This window comes from Cheilinus undulatus, linkage group 3 (assembly GCF_018320785.1).
Source record: "Cheilinus undulatus linkage group 3, ASM1832078v1, whole genome shotgun sequence".
Taxonomy (NCBI): domain Eukaryota; kingdom Metazoa; phylum Chordata; class Actinopteri; order Labriformes; family Labridae; genus Cheilinus; species Cheilinus undulatus.
In genome coordinates, this window is record NC_054867.1 from 13,646,196 (window position 1) to 13,666,466 (window position 20,271).

Sequence of the window (20,271 nt, forward strand, 5' to 3'; positions counted from 1 at the left end):
CAATGAGAGGCGTTGATTTGTCGTCGTCTCTCGTGCGTTAACTGTTCAGGGATGACCGAGTGTCCGGTCTAAGACTTCATCAGTGCAGGCTGCAGAAGTGAATGAGTGTCAGTAAGGAGGGATGAGCTGAGCGTGTACCTGCAGGCTGAGAGAGAAAGAGAGCGAGAGAGAGAGAGAGAGAGAGAGGCAGATCCTCTGCAGAACACGCCCTTATAGAAAAGGTATACACACATTAACTCTAACACACAACCGCACCGAGCCTGATCACTGAGGAGCCGAGCTGCTTACCTGAAAACAACAGCCCCAATGCTCCCTTACAGGCTCACACCACCGGACAGCGACCAAATGAAAAACCAGGTCGAGGTATTTTCCACAAACTTTGGCTTGGCTCGAGGAGTTTTATTCCCGCGTGCAGCCCGGAACACCTGGACGGCCGCCGGGACTCGGTAGAGAAATCCGGCTGGTTGTTGGAAGAGCAGAGCATTGATCCTCCGGCAGGAGCACCATGAGTAGGAAGACACGGCGCTGGATTTTCCATTTTTTCCTCTGCCTGGGAATTGTGTATTTGAAAATCGGGTGAGTTTGAGGAATTTTAGGGTAGTCCAAGTTGAACGTGAATTAATTTAAAAGGAATCTGGGAACAGATGTTTCTTATTTAAGGAAAGATGAACTTTACTTTTACGTATTTAGCCTACTTTACGCATTTCTATCATTATATTGATAAAAAGTAAGATGTCATCAAAGTAAGAGAAGTAAATGTTCACGTGAGGAAAATCTTTTTTTCTCAGATAAGCATCCTTAGAGAGTGCTAGCATGAAAACACCTGCAGAACCTCCATAGGAAAATACCTGTTTTTTTACGATTTGCCCTTCTCTGCAGGGGTCTGTCATCGGTGGTCGCGCTGGGAGCGAGCATCATCTGTAACAAAATCCCCGGCTTGGCCCCTCGTCAGCGGACTATCTGTCAGAGCCGACCCGATGCGATCATAGTGATCGGAGAAGGGGTTCAGATGGGGATCAATGAGTGTCAGTTTCAGTTCAGACACGGACGCTGGAACTGCTCAGCCCTGGGGGAGAGGACCGTGTTCGGGAGAGAGCTCAGAGTGGGTACGTTGCTCTCAGATTTCACGAAACTTAACTATTGTTTGTGCAAAACCCTCATCCATGCAGTTTTGGGATGTGCAAATTAATCCCGTGCAGCAGACTGTAAGAGTCCAAACAGTCTGAGTCTCATTGCAGCAGATTTGTGCTAAGTGGAAAGCTATTCAACACTTAGGTTTAGCTCCACTGACTTCTCTTTCCATAGTGCTGGAGAAGACATTGTTGAGACATGTCAGCATGCCTTGATCTTCATAGTTACAGAGCTCACAAGATTGTTTTTCACTAATAAAATAGTTATTACTGAGAAATAATACGCTTCATATTTACATGCCTGCATAATAGCACAGCAGTGGCTTTATAATTTTGCACTCAGATAGTAAACACAGCACCTTGTCTTTGTGTTGTATGTTATTTTTGCTGTCTTTGATTTCTGAAGAGTTGTGGAAAAAGTTTCTATAACTGGATTTATTTTTCTGCCAAATTTAGTATAGACAAAGTTCTCCCTGGTGGTAAGACCTCTGACATTTAAGATTCTGCCAGTCTGGTATTCAAACTCAGCGCATCTGTTGGCTGTGGGAAAAAAAAGCCACAGATTTGATCTTGTGTTGTGGAATAAGTCTCGAGGCAATGCTTGCTTCAAAAACAAGACTGCGGAAACAATCGGAGGATCCTATTTTACCCACTGCTGTGTTGTCCTTTTGGTTCGCCCTGTCATCTCAGAGATGGATGCAGAGCTTGAATGTCATTTTTCTTCTAAGTGCCATTGAGGATTATAGCTTACACCCCAGGCTTCTTGAGCCTTTAATTTATGCTGATTGCTGCACAGTGCAAGGCCGATTAATATCATTGTATTTACCCTAGATTGCTGTAGCTTTAATAGAAACAGGCATGAGAGAAGTCTGATTGGTCCAGCTTCATTGACCTGCCTGATTAATAAGGATGCACACAGAGAAATGATATGTAACTGTTAGTCTAGAGCAGTGGTTCTCAGCCTTGGGGTCGGGACCCCCTTGGGGGTCGCGAGACACTAAGAGGGGGTCTCCAGATTCCCAAAAAACTAGGAATATTTTTAAAATTCCACTGTTGCCACTTTACACCAATTTTGCCAAATCGTACCCAGTTTTCATCATTTTCCCCTCAAATTTTAACACATTCTTTCCATTTAACACTTATTTTTGCCATTTTAAACCCTTTCCACCACTTTTTTCTGCCTGTTTTTGCCACTTCTAAAACAATTCTTGCCACAAAAGCCTAATATTGCCTCTGTTGACCCATTATTGCCACTATTAACCCCATTTTATGCCTCCTTACACCCAATTTTTCCCATTTTAACCACATTTCACTATCTGATATGCCCATTTTTGCCTGTTTGACCAATTTCTGCCAATAGCTGCCTATTTTTTCTTTCTGTGTGCACTATTTTGCCTGTTTATATTGATTTTTCTTCCCATTTCACCAGATTTCCACAAATTTTGCCAATTTAAAGCACTTTCAGCCCTTTTTAATGCCCTTTTACCACTATTTAAGCCCATTTTTGCCACTGTAACCCATTTTTGCCTTTTTTCGGTTATGTTTTGCCATTTTAATATCATGTTTGCCACTTCTAACCCATTTCTGCTACTTTTAAAATCCAGTGTTACACCTTTTCCACAATTCTTTGCCATTATTAACCCATTGTTTAAATTTTTAACCTATTTTAATTCTTTTTTTAAACTGAATAGATTAACATTTTTAAGAAGGCTATATACTTCACAAATGATTTAAAAAAGAGATTTGTTTCATTGATAAGAGTGGTTATTCTTTCAGGTTAAATATAAAATATGCATGTCACAGCTTAACTTTACAATAAACCATGATTTTGTTGACCTCCATGGGCCCTCAATTTGGCTGGGCCCCAGAAAGGTCTCCCCTTTGTACCCCCTCATGGACGGCCTTGTCTCCACACGACTATTCTTGAATGTGCATGGCTGTGTTCAACCACCTGCAGGTACAGTGGGAGTCCCTGGTCTCTGGCACCTTTATTTTGGGGGTCAGGGGCTGAAAAGGTTGAGAACCCCTGGTTTAGAGGAGGCATTCTCATATATTCTGTAGCCTATTTTAATGTGAATGTGTGATGCAGCTGTATGTCTTTTCTTTGTTGCTTTACTTCCAAGGATTGTATCATGCCAACCTACACGCTCTTCACAGCTTTTAACCTCCTCCATGCATGTTCATAAAATACTTTTCCTCCAAAAGTTTCAAGTTCAGACAAGCACTTTCTTCTAGGTTTACCAATATACCTCCGGGTTCTGCAGATTTGGCAGCGCACCTTTCATGTAGAATGATTTTTTACCCCAGCTTCAGGAAAGCTACACTTCTTATGTTAGATAAAACAGAGCTCATCTCATCATTGCACAATCCAGATTTTAGCCAAAATTAGAGGAGAATCAGGACGAGCTCCAGGAGACAGCAGGTCAGCTCGAGCACTGCTCAGGTCCAGCTGCACGGAGTCTGTCTGAATCCATTGTCTTGTTTCAGCAGACTGGAACACTGATAACTGTCAGAATACATAAATCTGGGATTCTTGTTGGCAGTGATGCAGCGGTGTACAGTATTTTGGCATAATGATCCATTGTCCTCCCCACCCACCAAGCAGGCTACTCCATGTTACTCACAGTGGGTATGAGCTGCCTCTTTAAAGGCAGAGAGTAGATCGAGTTTAATCCAGCGTTTGCACATCTGCTAACAGGAGGCTCCTTTTTTGTCTTCTCAGCACTTTAATAAAAACTTGAAATAAAAAGCAACCATGACAGCAAAGATAACATCGGTTTGTTGCAGCAAAGCTCAACATTTACACATAAATTTTGGAGCTTGAAGGTGACCTTTGACTCCAGACGTCTAAAAAAAATAGTTTGTATGGCAGTTTGATTGTTAAAGATGATGACTTTATTGGAGCACTTTTTGGAACTTGTAATAATTTTTGGAATATTTCCATGGTTTCCAGGAGGAATTATCTCCATTTTAATTAAAAAATCGCTGCTGACCTGAAGCGCTCAGATTTATGAGGTGGAAATCCATCTATGTAGGGAGGCTCTGCATGCCTCTCAGAATCACCTCCACAGGGTGGATCCCAGATTGACAGTTGCTGGGACAATGGCCAAAAATGATGTGAAAACTTTAAACTTTCTCTCACTGAATGGTCACAAAAATCCTCTTATCTGTTCAAATGTACTCAATATATTGACTGTAAGATGGTAAATTTGTAAAATGTACACTTCTAACTTCACAGTCCTGCAGGTTCTTTAATTACAACTCACCACAGGGACAGAAATGTGTCTCCTTCAGGAGGCCTATTCTCCCTTTTCATGCCAAACTGCTCCATTATATAAGATTCAATCTATCCTGAAGTTTATCCATTTTGAAAGAGCTTGATGAATGAATTGGACTTGGCTTGGCTCACGTACTTTATGATCTGGTTTGAGGCAGATATGCCAGGTATGTAAGGAGGCTTGACGGAGCCTGAAATAGTGAAACCTGTAGTCTGCAATTGTGATTAAAGATGTCTTTTCTCTTTATCGCAGGCAGTAAGGAGGCTGCGTTCACCTATGCTATCATCGCTGCCGGGGTTGCTCATGCAGTAACTGCTGCCTGTACACAGGGAAGCCTCAGTGGCTGTGGTTGTGACAAGGATAAGCAGGGTTTCTACAACCAGGAGGAAGGCTGGAAGTGGGGCGGATGCTCTGCAGATGTTCACTACGGCCTCAGCTTCTCTAAGGTGTTTGTGGATGCGCGGGAGATCAAGCAGAATGCCAGGACTCTCATGAATTTACACAACAATGAAGTGGGACGCAAGGTATGTTTGCACTGAATACTTTAATTTAACTGAAAAACAAGACATTCAGATTGCATATTATGTCATAGAGAAACAGACATTGAACATCAGGACAACAGATTTTCTGTTGGCCGCCAAATGCAAAATAATTAAGCACTTAAAAGGAGAATGTGGGGTGCCATAGACTGGTTTTAAACATGGAACATGTTCACATTAATCTGGAAACAGACATATTAAGATATTCAGAGAAATAAAAGAATGTCTGATATGACACAAAATGCTTGTGCACTAATGAAAGGGATAGGTGCTAACTGAGGGGATCCCTTATCCAAATGATGCTCGAATGCCCTTCTGATGTAACCTTACATGCCAGATGGATTTGTTTCACACATCCATCTGGGAAAGCTTCAATAGAAAACATTTGAGAAAAGGCAGAGGCTTTGAAAAAACTTGGAGGGTGATTGGGTGAACGTTCTGTCTGTCACATCTCCATGGGCCAATCAGAGCAACAAAACGAAGCCGCTATTGAGCTGCACGTGCGCAGCTACTGAGGAATAACGCGAAATGTGGCGACTGTAGACATGTAAGTACTCGACTTTTGTCGTTTTTGAAAAGAAAACAACTCACTGCTGTTCTTTGTTCTTCTTTTAACAAAGAAATGTCGTCAAGTTCTGATAAAACTTGCACTTTAGCAGCATCCACGCTAATCTCTTCCTCCATAACTGCACCAGCTCTTGCTGCTGCTTGTTAACATCACGACTCTGCTGCGCCTGAAAGTACTGCCCCTTGTCGCTGATTGGTCCTGTCACTTTCTAACCGGGCCCAAACGGTTCAGATGGGAGCTTTGCAAGGTGGATTCGCCAGTGAATAACAAGGAAACGGGCGTATCCATCTGCTTTGCAAGGTTACTTCTGATGGCCCTGATCCTTTTTGCTGGATAACAGCCTACAGTCATTTGTTGTATTTTTTTTTTTTTTTTTTTTTTTTTTAATTTTCTTTTCCAAGCAACAAAAATTACATTTTTTGTAGTTTTCAAGAAGTCTCTGACATGTCTCCTGAAGAATCCCAGCCCATTCTTCTTTGGCCAATCTTGCAGGCTCCTTCAGATTTGATGGTCTTCTGGCATGGACCTTGATCTTTAGTTCACCCCACAGATTTTCAATGGGATTCAAGTCAGGGATTTGTGCAGGCCAGTCAATAATGTTCACTTGGTTTGGAGGTACTTCTTCCCCAGGAGCCACGTATGTTTTTCGTCGCTGTCTTGTTGGAAAGTGACAACCCCGGCCCAATTTTGCTGCTTACTGCCTAAGGTTTTCTTTCAGAATCTTTACCTATCCCTCTTTCTTCATGATTCCTTCCACCTTTATGAGATTCCCAGTTCAGACGCACTGAAGCATCCCCTGGTATAATAATTTTACCACCATGTTCCACTGTGAGGGCGGTGTTCTTTGGGTTATATGCCTCTCCCTTTTTTCTCTAAACATAAGCAACATCTCTATGGCTCTAGTTTAGTTTCATCTGACTAAAGGACATGATTCCAGTATTCACAATCTTTCTCCAGATTGTCCTTAGCATACTTCAGAATGGCTTGAAGGTGTCTCTACTGCAGAAGTGGAGTTTTTCTTGGTCTGCAACCTCTCAGTCCATTCCTGTTCAGGGCTCTAATGATTGTCTTCTTTGAGACTGCAATTCCAGACTTGGCTAAATCCTTCACTAGTGTCTTGGCAGTTGTTCTGGGGTCTTTAGTCACATCTCTCATTAGTTTTCTTTCCAGAGTCTTTAATCTTCTCTCCTTACCTCTGCCAGGCTTGTTCTTGTGTGGCTCTCTTTAAATTCCTTGATATATCTCACTCCAGTCTGGGCCACTGACCTGAGCTGGATAGGCTAGCGCTGCTGAACAGCAGAGCTTGTCAGCTGCTAAAATCCATGCCAAAGCCTATAGGAAGATGTGCAAAAACATTTTCTCTACCAAGAAAGGGTTTAAGTGTGGCTCTTTGCTCTTGTTTTAATGAAGAAATGTGGTCAAGGTCTGATTAAACTGCCACTTTTCTACAGCTACATCCCAGCTGTTTGCTATAGCAGCCATTGTATACATTGGCTTACAGTACAACTAAACCCAACCCATGATGATCGCAAACCCATGCTGAAGCAGGCTGGGAGACGAGCAAAAAGATATTTTCTGTCATGAAAAGCTTTCCATGCTGTTATTTGCTCTGTATTTTATAAACAAATGTGGTCCACTTATGATATAACTGCAACAATACTACAGCTATATCAGAGCTTATTGCTACACTGGTGGCAGCCACTACTTTCAGCTTCCAGTACAACTTAACTCTGCCTGTAACTATTTCCTTGTTTTTCTCTTATGACACTAATTGGTCAGAACTGTCTTCGTGTCTGGCACAAACATTGTAGATTGGAGCTTTGCATGATGGATTTGCCCGGTGACAGACATAGAGATTGGCAAATTGATCTTTGCAAGGTTAGTAAAACACTGACGAACAGAGAAATTCAGGTAAATGTTCAGTTAGACTACTGACAATATTAATATTGATATTCTACAATATTTTCCCAGACTTTACTGACATTCACCATATTTTAAAAAAGTGCAGTCAAGAAGAATCCATGTTTGACATACACACAGTGAGGTGAACCCAGGACAGTGATCATGTGAGAGAGCATTTGCAGGAATCTGATGTTGTTTACAAGTGGGAAGACAAAGGGAGCTTAATTACAGATCAATACAAACTGCAGGACTGTCCATAGAGTGGTCCCAGAAGAAAGCAGTTTATTGAAAAAGCCACAGCAGACTCAACAACATCCTTAAAGGTCTGAGGTAAACTCATCTGCATACTATACTGACCAATCATGGTCAATATAAAATGGTATTTTTGATTTAAAAAAAGCCAGTTTACAGATACCATGAAGGCAAAAGAACCCTTGAGCAACTCAGAGAAAGGGTTACCAAAAAGTATGGATCAGGGATGGATAAAAAAATATTTTAAGGCACTAAACTTTCCTCAGAGTTCAGTTAAATCCATCATCAAGAAATGGAAGGAATATGGCGAATTTAAATCTGCCTAGATCAGGTCATCCTCACAAACTGAGTGACCGTGCAGGAAGGAGACTAGTGAGAATGGGCCACCAAGACACCTATGACTACTCTGAAGGAGTTACAAGCTACAGCAGCTGAGATGGGAGAGACTGTATAAAACAACTGTTGCCTGGGTTCTTCACCAGTCAAAGCTTTATGGGAGAGAGGCAACGAGAAAGCCACTGTTGAAGAAAACTCTTCTCAAATCTGGACTAGAGTTCACCAGAAGGCATATGAGACCAAAATGGTGCTTTTTAGCTATCAGACAATCAGATAAGATCCTATGTTTGGCACACACACCAAACACTGCACATCACCACAGACACACCATCTCCACTATAAAGCATGGTGGGCGCAGCATCATGCTGTGGGAATGCTTCTTGGCAGCCGGCCCTTGAAGGCTTGTAAAGGCAGAGGGTAAAATGAATGCTACAATATATAGGAAATCCTGGAGGGCAATCTTATTCAGTCAGCAAGAGAACTACAGTTTGGGAGAAGATTCATTTTCCAGCAAAACAATGACCTGAAGCTACAGTGAAAGCTACACACAAATGGTTTACTGAGAACAAGGTGAATATCTGGAGTGGCCGAGTCAAAGCCCAGACCTCAAACCAATGGAGAAATTGTCGCAGGATTTGAAAAAGGCCTTTCATGCTCAATCCGCGTGCAACCTGCAGAGCTTGAACAGTTTTGCAAAGAAGAGTGGAGTAATATTGCGGTGTGTAGATGCACAAGCCTGATTGAGCCCGTTTTAGAACACTCCCAACTGTTGATGTTTTAACAATCTAATGGTGAACTTACATGATTTCCTTTAGAACTGGTAGGTGTTGTTTTACGTTGGCTAAAGCCTGATTTTTAGGGTTGTACAGTATACATAGCTCATGTAAATTCAACTAAGTGGCAATCGCTGGTGCTGAATAATGAAGCTAGTGCTGATAGTTTGACCAAAGGCTACATTAAGGTAACATTTCCAAAATGGGCTTTAAAGTCCATTCATTATGAAAATGAGTGTTGAAGAAAAGGCATTGTATTTAAGTCAAGTGGCTATAGTAGATAACTACAAACTTAAGTAAATAATGACATTTCTCTCTTGTGTATTAACCAGCCACGCAAGGGTAGTATAACATTAACAGCAGTGGAGTTTAGCTGCATTAAGGAGCAAGTTACTATAGATGGAAATGCAACTAAAAATGAATGGATTTCTCATTTGTCTTGCAATGGAGAGGGAAGTTTTTATAACATGAATGTGCAGTGAGAAGGCTGAAGAGGTCTTTTATTGTGCTTCTACTGTTGAAACTGTTTCTTGGAAGAGAGAGACCGATAGGAATAATATTGAATAAAATGATTGTTCATCATCAGAGTCTGGGTATGAAATAAGGCCTGCAAAATGACTGTCAAATTGTGAGTTTGGTTTTGATTGAGTAAATTGGTAAGAAATATTTATAAGTTTCTTTGATGGTTTTGTTTGATTTGAAAATCAGTTTGGCTGAAACATAAAATAGATCTTAGAGGAATGGAATTGAAAATGTGATCTACTTCTGACATTTACTGTAAGATGGTCAGATCCGTCCAACCAGTCTTGTAAACTGTAACTTGGAGAAGGAAGTTTATTGTATATGACATCAGGATTTGGATAAGACATTAGGATACCATGACATTTATGTGGCATGTGGTTAGCAAAAGCCTTTTCTCAAAAATTTGAAAGATCTTTGATATCTACATGAAAAATCAAAGGACCCAGAATACTTCCATGTTGAACTCCTAATTTTACAAGATTTAATCCTGGTTTATACATGAGTTATACAGCAGTAAATACACAGTAGTGACCTATGGCGTCATGAGCATTACATACTTGAGCAGTGGTGTGTGCTCATTGCTCTGTAACAGTCAGCCAAATGCTTCTCTGCTGTACAATTTTTATGCCAGGCTCCTGTCACCCTATTTCTTGCTTATTTGTGTAAAGGAAACCATGGCAACTGGAAATGAGGATATAATATTAAAGTTAGAGTTGATAAAAACTAAGCAGCAGCTCATCATACTGCAGTTATTAGACTAAAAGACAATGGAGGAGATGAAAAGTACAGCCACTGAAGAGGAAATGTTCCCACTTTTCAGCCTTTGAAAGAGACATGTGAATGAAATGCACATTGGATAACTGCAAGTAGATTTGACTGGTTGTGTTTCCATCTGCAGTCATTTTTTTTACTCCAGAGTACACACAAAGTATTTGTAGACAACTCAGACTGGCAGTCACCCAGTGCTTCTCAGCTGACCAATCAGGGCTTGAGGTCTGCTTCATTTTGACCCATGGTTACATTTTTGAGGAGGTGCACATCAGCTTTGTGTGCACGCCTCTGTGTAGGGTTCAAGACTACGTGGGCCTACTGTATGTATGCTGAGTGAAAGATTAAATGTGGAAGCATACATCAGAATAAATGGGAGTTATAATACAGTGCCTGTGAAAAGCATTCACCTCCTTGGATGTTTTTTCACTATTGTTGATTTTATAAATCAATCATGGTCAATATAATTTGGCTTTTTGACATTTTTTTCCCCAAAATTAACTCATTAATGTCCAAGTGCAAACAGAGTTCTACAAAGTAATGCCAATTAAACAAAAATTATCATGTAAAATAAGTGACTGCAAAGATATTTATTCCCTTCAAGTGAGTACTTAGTAGATGCACCTTTGCAATCACAGCACTGAGTCTGTGTGGATAGGTCTCAGTCAGGCTTGCACATCTGGAGACTGCAATTTTACTCCATTCTTCTTTGCAAAACTGCTCAAGCTCTGTCAGGTCACATGGGGATCAGGCCTTTTTGGATCCATCTCCTGGCCATACTTTTTAATAACATTTTCTCTGAGTTGCTATGAGTGTTCTTTTGCTTTCATGGTGTAATGGTAGCCAGGGATACTGATTAACCAGTTACAGGACCTACCAGACAGAGGTGTCTTTATCAGATTCACTGAACTCAGGTGACCCACATTTCTCTAACTGTGAGACTACTCACACCAATCAGCTGGAGCTCTGTTGAATTAGGAAATTACACTATCAATAACAGCGATGCTTGGTGATTTATTCTATTTATTCTTTGAAGAAAATCCTTAATGTGCTCTACTTTCTATTAGTGGAGTCTACATGAGAGTTTGTATTTTAAGTTTCTCTCATCCATCAGCTGTAGGGGGGGAAATCTTCATAATTGCGGTCTGGCATCAGTCAGAAAGTGATAGATTGTGTGAGTCTTGTAATAAACACATACTAAAGCGATACCTCTGTAATTATTGGAGTAAGGCTTTCATGTTAAATCGGAGATGATGTCAGTGTGTGTTTTGAGTGCCAGTCTTTAGATTCTTTGAGAAGAATAAACAATAGTGTAAAGGTGCCACGGGAGGCTTACTGGGGTTCTCTTAGACAAACAATAGCAGCTTCGTTGGTATTTCACTTCACTGAACTCCATGAATTAAATGTTTGTCAGGTCTTGGGGGCATGGCCACACTAAGCTGGATGCATCCAAGGCTTTTGACAATTACCCCACGAGACTCCAGAAAGTCTGAGGCCACATCAGAGTGGAATAATTAAAAAGCAGGGTGAGGCTTCTGTAATGCCAGCGAGGGTTCCCACTCAGTGAGGAGGAAGGAGGTTAAGCTGATGTCATTCAGCCGGAGGCGCACAGAGAATACCCCAGCTGCTTTGCCAAACACACCGAAAGGTTCCACTCTCACCCTGAAAAGGTCTTTCACCACTGCCAGTCTGCTCGCTGTAAACGCCTTAATGTGGTGACAGACCAAGCTGTCTCTTCAATCACAAGAGCTTGTAAATTAACCCAGCTTGTCTGAATAGATCAACTTAAACGGATCTCATTTTACCAAATACCCTAAAGGTTTTTGTGGGCAAACTGCTAGTTTTTACATTATTGAGATCAGTAGTCAATCTGATGATCGAGAGGGTAGAGAAAAAAATCCAGAGTCTTACATTTTTTGTTCCAGCTTGGACTCTTAAATCCTGGTCAGTACTTGATTAGGGTTAGGGTTTTCTATGTGTTTCACACACATAGAAAATACACCGGCCGGCCACCCAGGTATATTTAAGCCAAGTATTCTTGTTGACCATTTTATGATTTTTTTTTTTTTTTTTTTTTAAGAATTGTCATTTCAACTTTTTCTGCAGCTTCTTCCTGAATATTATTGTACTCATTCTAGAAGGCGGGTGATGTTACTTGAGTGTCTTTATAAAATGCACTATGCACACAAAATAGCAGAAACACAGAAATTAAATCCACAAGCAGCGTAATGGTCTGATGCATTGATCTCTATCAGAAGCTTAACTATGAAACAGCTATGAACTCCTGTGTTACACACAATATTTAATGAGAACATATATAAAAATGTGATATTACTTGACTGAAATAATGCAAGAAGTTCTGTGTCTTATCAACATGTTAAACTATAACAAATACACACTTTTACTATGGACATATGGTCAGACTGGTCCAATAGGGTCTCTGACTAGACGAGTACACTCAGAGGAAATTTTTACTCTGTATGTTTAAGACACAAAAACTCCTGTTAACATTGTCATTAAAGTCTGAAACATCACACTTTGATAGGAAACCATAGCCTTTCCCTGTAAGTTCTGTTCATTTGCCAGAAGATTTATTTTTGTCAGCTCTCCCTAAAATTAAAAATGATTTATATTTAGGATCAAATGAAGTTCCTTTGAGGGTTTAATCCAAGACAAACCCTCAATTATTGCAGAAAATCATCTGGGTCTAAGACAACTGTTTAACAAGCTTGATAACCAGGTTAAATTTCACTTTTAGCTGAACTGATTGATATTGTGGACATGTCTAAAATAAAATATATATATTTAGTAAATTGTAGGAATTAGGGCTTAGAGATTTGGAAAATATATTGTGATTGCAATTTGATACGTTTGTTATTTCTTAGGTTTCTCATCTTTTTTTTTTCACCAAACACAAGCAAGTAATCATTCTATATTATATCCAACACAATATTAGATTAAACTAGGAATGAACAGTTTGAAAACATTTCTTATTTGATGATTTTGACTTTATAGCAAATTGGACATGAATTGTTGTATTCAAGGGATTGTGATTTAATTTTATTTTTGATACATTTCCCAGCCCTAGATGGAAGTGATACAGTACTACTCCGTCCTAGGGGTACTAAAAAGTATTAATATTAAAATATAGCTGTACGGTTGCTTTAATTACCATCATCAAGATGTGTGATATGTTAATATTTATAAAACCCTAACAGTGTGTCAGTTTCTAGCAGCAGCACCACTGCCTGTGTGTAAAGATGCTTTAACAGAACTCATGCTAATGATGTCAGGCTAATTTGTCACCAAACCAGGAACGGTCTTTTCTAAAGTCAAACTTTCAGCTGTGCACATCAGGTTGTAATGTGATCCACGGCCATGTGAGTTCAAAAACTCAATAATTATTTTCTCTGGGTGTAAATCAGTGAATATAAATATTAAAATTATGCTGATTCATCACAGACAAGGGCTGAATTGCTTCTTCTTTGCATTTCACCCAATTTCATCAGATTGTTGAAGCCATGGGTGAAACACATTGTTTGCTAAAAACGAAGATTAAACTAGAAGAAGAAGCAATTCGGCCCTTTTGTGTGCAATAGTCCTCTTATTTTTTGTCCTTTTTATTTATTAATCATCTTTTCTTAAAAACTATGTTGTTCACACCAGGAATGCAAACCTTTAAGGTGCATTGGTACTTAAATTTTCGGTGAAAATGAGATGTTTTCATTTACAACACTTGTTAAGAAGGCATGTATGTAGAAACAGATCTTCACTGTCGAATACTTTTTCCATGAGTGTGTTTTCTTGTAAAGAATGGCACATACATAGCTAGTAGCCATAGGGTGACGTACTGGAGCAGCTCTGAGATCTCTGGAATGCTTACATTCATTTGGAATGCTTGAAAACTTTTGTCTCAACCTGTTGGACTGTTCATGCAATATGTTAGTATTTCTGTGAACTCATGTTTCCTACCTGCTCATTATGGGAAGAAAGGATCAAAAAACTTGAATGAAGTTGTATGTGGTGTTAAAATTTCACAATTTGTGGCTTTTGATGTGGAAAACACCTTATAATAATTTCTTAGGATTTCTCTTATGAAGACTGGTTTAAAAAAAGTATAAGAAGGATATCAAATTCTCAGATTGAGACCAAAATTCTGGTTTGAAACTGTTGAAACTTGGCTTCATCTGAGCTTTTCTTCCATGTTGTAGGTCCTGGAGAAGGGCATGCGTCTGGAATGCAAGTGTCATGGCGTATCAGGATCCTGCACCACCAAAACGTGCTGGACTACGCTCCCCAAGTTCCGTCAGCTGGGATACATGCTCAAGGAAAAGTACAATCATGCTGTGCACGTGGAGCCTGTGAGAGCCAGTCGTAACAAGCGCCCTACTTTCCTAAAAATCAAAAAACCCCATTCCTACCGTAAGCCCATGGACACGGAGCTGGTCTACATCGAGAGGTCGCCCAACTACTGCGAGGCCGACCCTCTGACCGGCAGCATGGGAACACAGGGCCGTCTGTGCAACAAAACGGCTCTGCAGCCCAACAGCTGTGACCTGATGTGCTGTGGTCGAGGATATAACACGCATCAGTACTCCAGAGTTTGGCAGTGCAACTGCAAGTTCCTTTGGTGCTGCTATGTCAAATGCAACACCTGCAGCGAGAGGACAGAGGTGTACACCTGTAAATAGAAATATTTATTGGACCAGTTTTAGATGCACCTCTAGACTGGACTAAGCGTACGTCTTGTTCTTGAACTTCAGAAAAGGGTTTGCTGTGGCTGATACACACATGTGGAGTGACTGCCATGCTATTCTGGCATTAAAGAATAACTATGTCAGGTTCTGCCTCCAACATGTTACTTATAGTGATGCCAATGGACATCTTCCATGACGTGACACTGGACTTAACCTATGGGCTTATTCTTCTTTTTAATTCATAGGACATTTCATGCCTCAGGCCTGACTTTTCTGCAGGCCTGCTGCTCTATTGGCATGACTCACCTCCTACAATGCTATTGTTTTTCACTAATAATTTATTCAATGAGAAAACTACTGATTATTTTTAAAATCCACTGATGACATAATGGGGTGAAGTTTTTAAGTCAGTTAGATGAATTTGTGTCAAATATTTTTTTGCGCACTTAAAGAGTTCTTTCTTTCACACTGGAGCTAAAAAAACTGAAATGATCAGAAACTAACTCAGCTAAATGACACTGCAGCTTATGTGAATTAAGCCTGGAAAAAGAACTTTAAACTACTGATCCTGGGCTTGGTATGATAGTATTGTTTCCTATTGTTTGCCATATTTCCTGCCGATTTGCTGCTAGCTGTTTGTTAAAGGGATGGAGTTTGTCACTGAGCAGCCATATTGACTTTTTTTTTTAGCTAAGCTGACATCACTATGAGCTTCTGGACATTGCCCTTAAGTTTGGTTGATAGATTATATTTTATAAAAGATTATTTTTATATGATATTTTTATTTATTTCTATCTATATGTAAGATATTTTCCCATAGCATTTCTAACTGTACAGTTACTGAGTTTCCCAAAAGGAAGTCCCCTTTGAAATACTGTTATAAAGATATGCCACGTCCCTCGACAGTAGAATATTATGTTACACTGAAATGTGCAGTAAGTGGGATTTTTTTGACAAGTTCTCTTTTTGGATCAAAGCCCTCAAGTACACAATATGGACAAAAGTACTTTTTCACCTGACCATTATACTAACAAGAACTGTAATGACATTGTATTCAAATACATGCACATTAATATGAAGTTGCTCAAATGCCTCTGTGGGAATTTGTGCCCATTCATTCTGTAGAGCATTTATGAGGTCAGGCACTAAAGTTAGACCAGAAGGTCTGGCTAGCATTTTCCAAAATGTCTTGGTCTGCTGAAGCACAAAGATTGCCCAGCATCCGCCAAACCCAGACTCACCCATTTGATTGCCAAACAGAGACGTGTGATTAATCACTCCACAGAACACGTTTCCACTGCTCCACAGTCCGGTGTTTGTGCGCCATCCAATGCTTGGCACTGGACTTGGTGATGTTAGGCTTGCTTGCAGCTGCTCGGCCATGGAAACCCATTCCGCGGAGCTCCTGCCACACAGTTTCTGTGCTGAAATTAAGAAGTTTGGGACTCCAGCTGAGAAATCAGCAGAGTGCTGGTGCCTTAGCAGTCTCTGACCTTGCTCTTTGATTTTACATGGTCCTTTACTTAAGGTTAAGTTACTGTTGTTCCTAAACGCTTCTACTTTCTATTAATGTTACTTACAGTTGACTGTGGAATATCCATCAGGGATGAAATTTCACAACAACCTTTATTGCAAAGGAGGCATCATCACTTTACCACGCTTGAATTCACTAGCTCTTCAGAACGACTCATTTTGTATTACAAATGTTGATAAATGTAGACTGCATGGCTAGGTGCTTGATTTATACACCTGTGACAACTAGTCTGTTTGACACACCTGAATTCAGCAATTAAAAGGGATGGCCAAATACTTTTGTCCATATAGTGTAGCACCAGACTTGCAAATGTTTCATGAATGTTACCTTAACTGACCGACTGCTATCTGTGGTACAGGGTATCTTTCCTCTGTCTGTCTAAAAATGTAAAATGTGTCTTCTGGTTTTCATGTCCTAACAGAAAAAAAACAATATTATAGCATGTGCCTCACAAATTTCAGTCACACCTTGTTAAAATAAAGGTAAAAAAATAAAAAATTTGGTAGCATACAAGCTCAGTTAAGACTATGGATTTACAATAGTACTCTACTGTTTCCTATGACATCCCTACACAACCTTATTCATTTTTTACTTGCTGACTGAGCACAAATGCAGAAATCAGTGTCGAAAATGTCTAGAATATATAAAAAAACACAACATAGATCAGGTTATATCTTATCAAATCACTAACCTGCCACTCCAAACTGACTGTTTCACACATACAGTAATGTGCAGAACTTTTAGGCGTGTCAAGGCCAAAGATTAAGCAGAAGTAACACGTAGTCGTGGCAAGTAAGCTGCCATCCGAAGACTTCACACAACCACAGCTACGGTATGCTCTGGATGTACTTGCATATTACCAGGGGCATGGGGAAATAATCTGTTGAAGAAAAAGAACAAAGTTCACACCTCAAGGGTGGAGTAAGGGGTGGATGTGGCACGTAAGCAGCATAGCCCAGGGCAGGGGCTCCCCAACTTTTCAACCTGTGACCCCTAAAATAACAGTGCCAGAGACCAGGGACCCCCACTGTACCTTAAGGGTGGTTTAGGTATAGCTGAACACAGCAGTGCACATAAGATAATAGTCTTATATTTTAAATATTTGTTAACTTTACTTTCATTTCAGTGTAAATCTCAGCAAATGGACACGTTTTATTGTACATTTCACTTATTTTAAGCATATTTTTTTGCAAAAATGAGTGAAACACACAATTTTAAGACATTCCTTTTATTATGTAAATGATTCCCTAGGGGGTCTCTGCCCCCACTTTAGGAACCACTCACCTAGGGTACATTTGGGTAGTAGGGTTGCAGTGAGCCCCTAGTTGTGCATGTGGATGCCCCAAGGACCCAAAAACTGCCTGCAGTCTCCAGGTATATTACCAGGGGTGAACAGGTTCAGACAAAAAGAGATGCCGTTGAGCTTGACCTTGAAGTATAAAGCTTGACTCTGACCACTTCTACCCCCCTCCTCTCTAGCTCTGAGTTGTGGCACATCAGGCCCCCTGATAAATCCTTAGAGACCAACAAGCCTTTGCACAAGACTGTATGTGGCATGGGATCATGGGATATATTTCACATTCTGGGCAACAGCCCATACACGGTATTTGAGACCCAAAGGATGATTAGTTAAGCATCCTTTCTGTCACATTCATTTTTGGCCAATTAGTTCAACGAAATATATATGACATTGTAGGCGTGCACCGCTGCAGAGGAACAAACTACATACTGCAAGCTTGTAAGGCAACCACTGACAAGTCAATACACAATTCTTTAACATCAGTGGAGTCAGTTGGTTACTTAAACTTCCTGAAGGCAATTGGATAGAAAGGAAAAACTCCATTTCACCCAGAAGACCTTACAGTGTGTCTCTTTGCTTGCCTTTTATTAAGAAATGTCTGTTTATGATAAAACTGCCACTATAGCTGCATTCACACAAATTTTTACCAACCACCATTGTTTACAGGCTTGCAGTCACTTCCACTAAACCATGCCTGTAGCTACTGCCTCATTCTATCAGGATGACCCTGATTGGTCTGGTCATTCTCTGACAAGTTTTTCAGCTGAAGCTTTGCAGGATGGATCCATCTAAAGACAGTAATGTCAGTCTGCCCCCCATCCAAAAAAAAATATGACCTTACAGGTAGTTTCAACCAGTATTCAATCAATTTAAATGTTAAATACCCAATACCCAAAGAAAAGTCAGTACTGCCTTAACTGGACCACTCATATTTCTCAGCAGCCTATCATAACGGGATAGGTAAAGATTGACTTGACTGCATCAAGTGTTTGGGATAGTTTTCATTTCTTGGCTGTAAGATACCATGCGGTTATTTTTTCACCATTTTCATTTGGTTGTTGTAAAGAAAGTTTCCAGTAAAGTGCCTGAACTGATGTCGTTATATCACCAAACTGCTGCAGTGCTCTTAAATCAAAGATCATTGTAGACCAGTTTCATGTAAAACTACATTGCCTTCTCGTTTGTCTTTGGTTAATAAATGTTGTCACAGAAGTAACAGAGGGGTATTTTTATTTATGCACATTTCCCAGGTCTCATCACAAGGACGGATCCGAGTGTAGAGGATTTGATTGAGGGTTGTGGTGCAGAGGGTGTCACAGTGAGGCACACAGCGAGCTGTGGGAGTGTGGAGCTGCCGGCTGATGGATTACTCTGACATCTGCTTCATTCACTCCTCAACAACGTTGCCTCAACAACCACACTGTGCCCCCCAAAAATGCTCCTCGTCCCATGGAGAGGCCAGACTACCCATTAACAAAATGGTAACCATGCAAAACCCAGATAAAATTTGGATGCTATTTATTTTGTGGAAATGGCGAAAGGGATGAGAGCGGCGAGGGGGCTTTACAATTGCAAGGGGATGATGTCAAGAAGGATTTCAATCCGAGCAAAAGAAAAGGTCTTAACTCCGAGAATAATCGGGACAAAACATTCCTCGGCTAAACTTTGCCTCAATAGAGTGACGCTCTCAAAAGGCAGCTGGCCAAACAGCCTCAGTTAGAGTAACACCGACGCTCTGTCACTGAGAACTCGACAACATTATCTGAGTGTCTCTCTGAGCTTCACTTTTCTATTCACATGTTTAAAAGCCTCCAACTCATGAAGCAGACACGACACATTCAGCCAAAGATGAAGAACAGGTCCTAACTATACATTTTCTTAAACGCTTCCTCATAATGTAGTTCTCATTCATGATCGTTCTATTCATTGATGTATTATGTAAATATAATTATGTTCCATCTTTCTTTTTGTATATTTGTCCTTTAAAAATAAAAAGACGCTTGCCAAATAAGTGAAAATAATATCCTTTAGCATGGTAGTATACCACTGTAAAATGTTAATCTAAACAAGAAAAAAAAAAAGAAATTAAAACACCTAGGGAAATGGTCATTTAAAACTTGTACTCACTGTTATCAGCTAAGCACCACAAATATTACATTTTACCTGTAACTCTAACAGGACCCCTGCAGAATATAGTTTTGATTAATTGACTAAACTGATTCTCAAAAAAGCTGCTCCCAATTTGACCTTTATCTATTACACCACCAATCAATCATATTTAAAGTTGCTCTCACACCAGAGCTGTTAGGTCAACTTTAAAAAAAAAACTCTGGTCTGTTTTCCTTAATAGTCCGATTCGTTTGGAGTGGTATGAAAGAACGTACTCTGTGGACCAAACAGGCAAACTCCGGTCTACTTAGAAATGGAGGTCTGGGTTCGCTTCCAAATGAACCCTGGTGCGGTTCATTTGTGGTGTGAGACCAAAATGGAGTATTTTGTGAATCAAAAGCAGAAAGTGGCAAAAAGCGTAATGATAGTTTTGTCATTTGATACACTCAAATACACGTCTATACATCCCTCTGCGTTTATGTAACTGTCGTAGGCTCTTGCTGTCATTTTGCTTGCCTTCTTCCTTGGTAGTGATTCATTCCTCTACTGCAAAGAACAAAATT

At 40.2% G+C, this 20,271-nt stretch overlaps 1 protein-coding gene across 1 annotated transcript; it reads left to right on the forward strand.

Moving 5' to 3' along the window:
* Positions 1 to 275: 275 nt before the first annotated feature.
* On the forward strand, positions 276 to 18,793 carry wnt7aa (wingless-type MMTV integration site family, member 7Aa). The gene is made up of 4 exons (XM_041815883.1): positions 276 to 576; positions 880 to 1,106; positions 4,661 to 4,932; positions 14,280 to 18,793. Exons 1-4 carry the CDS (start codon positions 506 to 508, stop codon positions 14,757 to 14,759), a joined length of 1,050 nt encoding a protein of 349 aa, XP_041671817.1. The 5' UTR covers positions 276 to 505; the 3' UTR covers positions 14,760 to 18,793.
* The last annotated feature ends 1,478 nt before the right edge of the window (positions 18,794 to 20,271 follow it).

Coding starts and splice junctions, on each gene's coding strand:
- wnt7aa (XM_041815883.1), top strand. CDS start 506: ATGAGTAGGAAGACACGGCGCTGGATTTTCCATTTTTTCCTCTGCCTG. Junction 577..879: donor ATTGTGTATTTGAAAATCGG/GTGAGTTTGAGG, acceptor CCTTCTCTGCAG/GGGTCTGTCATCGGTGGTCG. Junction 4,933..14,279: donor ACAATGAAGTGGGACGCAAG/GTATGTTTGCAC, acceptor TCCATGTTGTAG/GTCCTGGAGAAGGGCATGCG.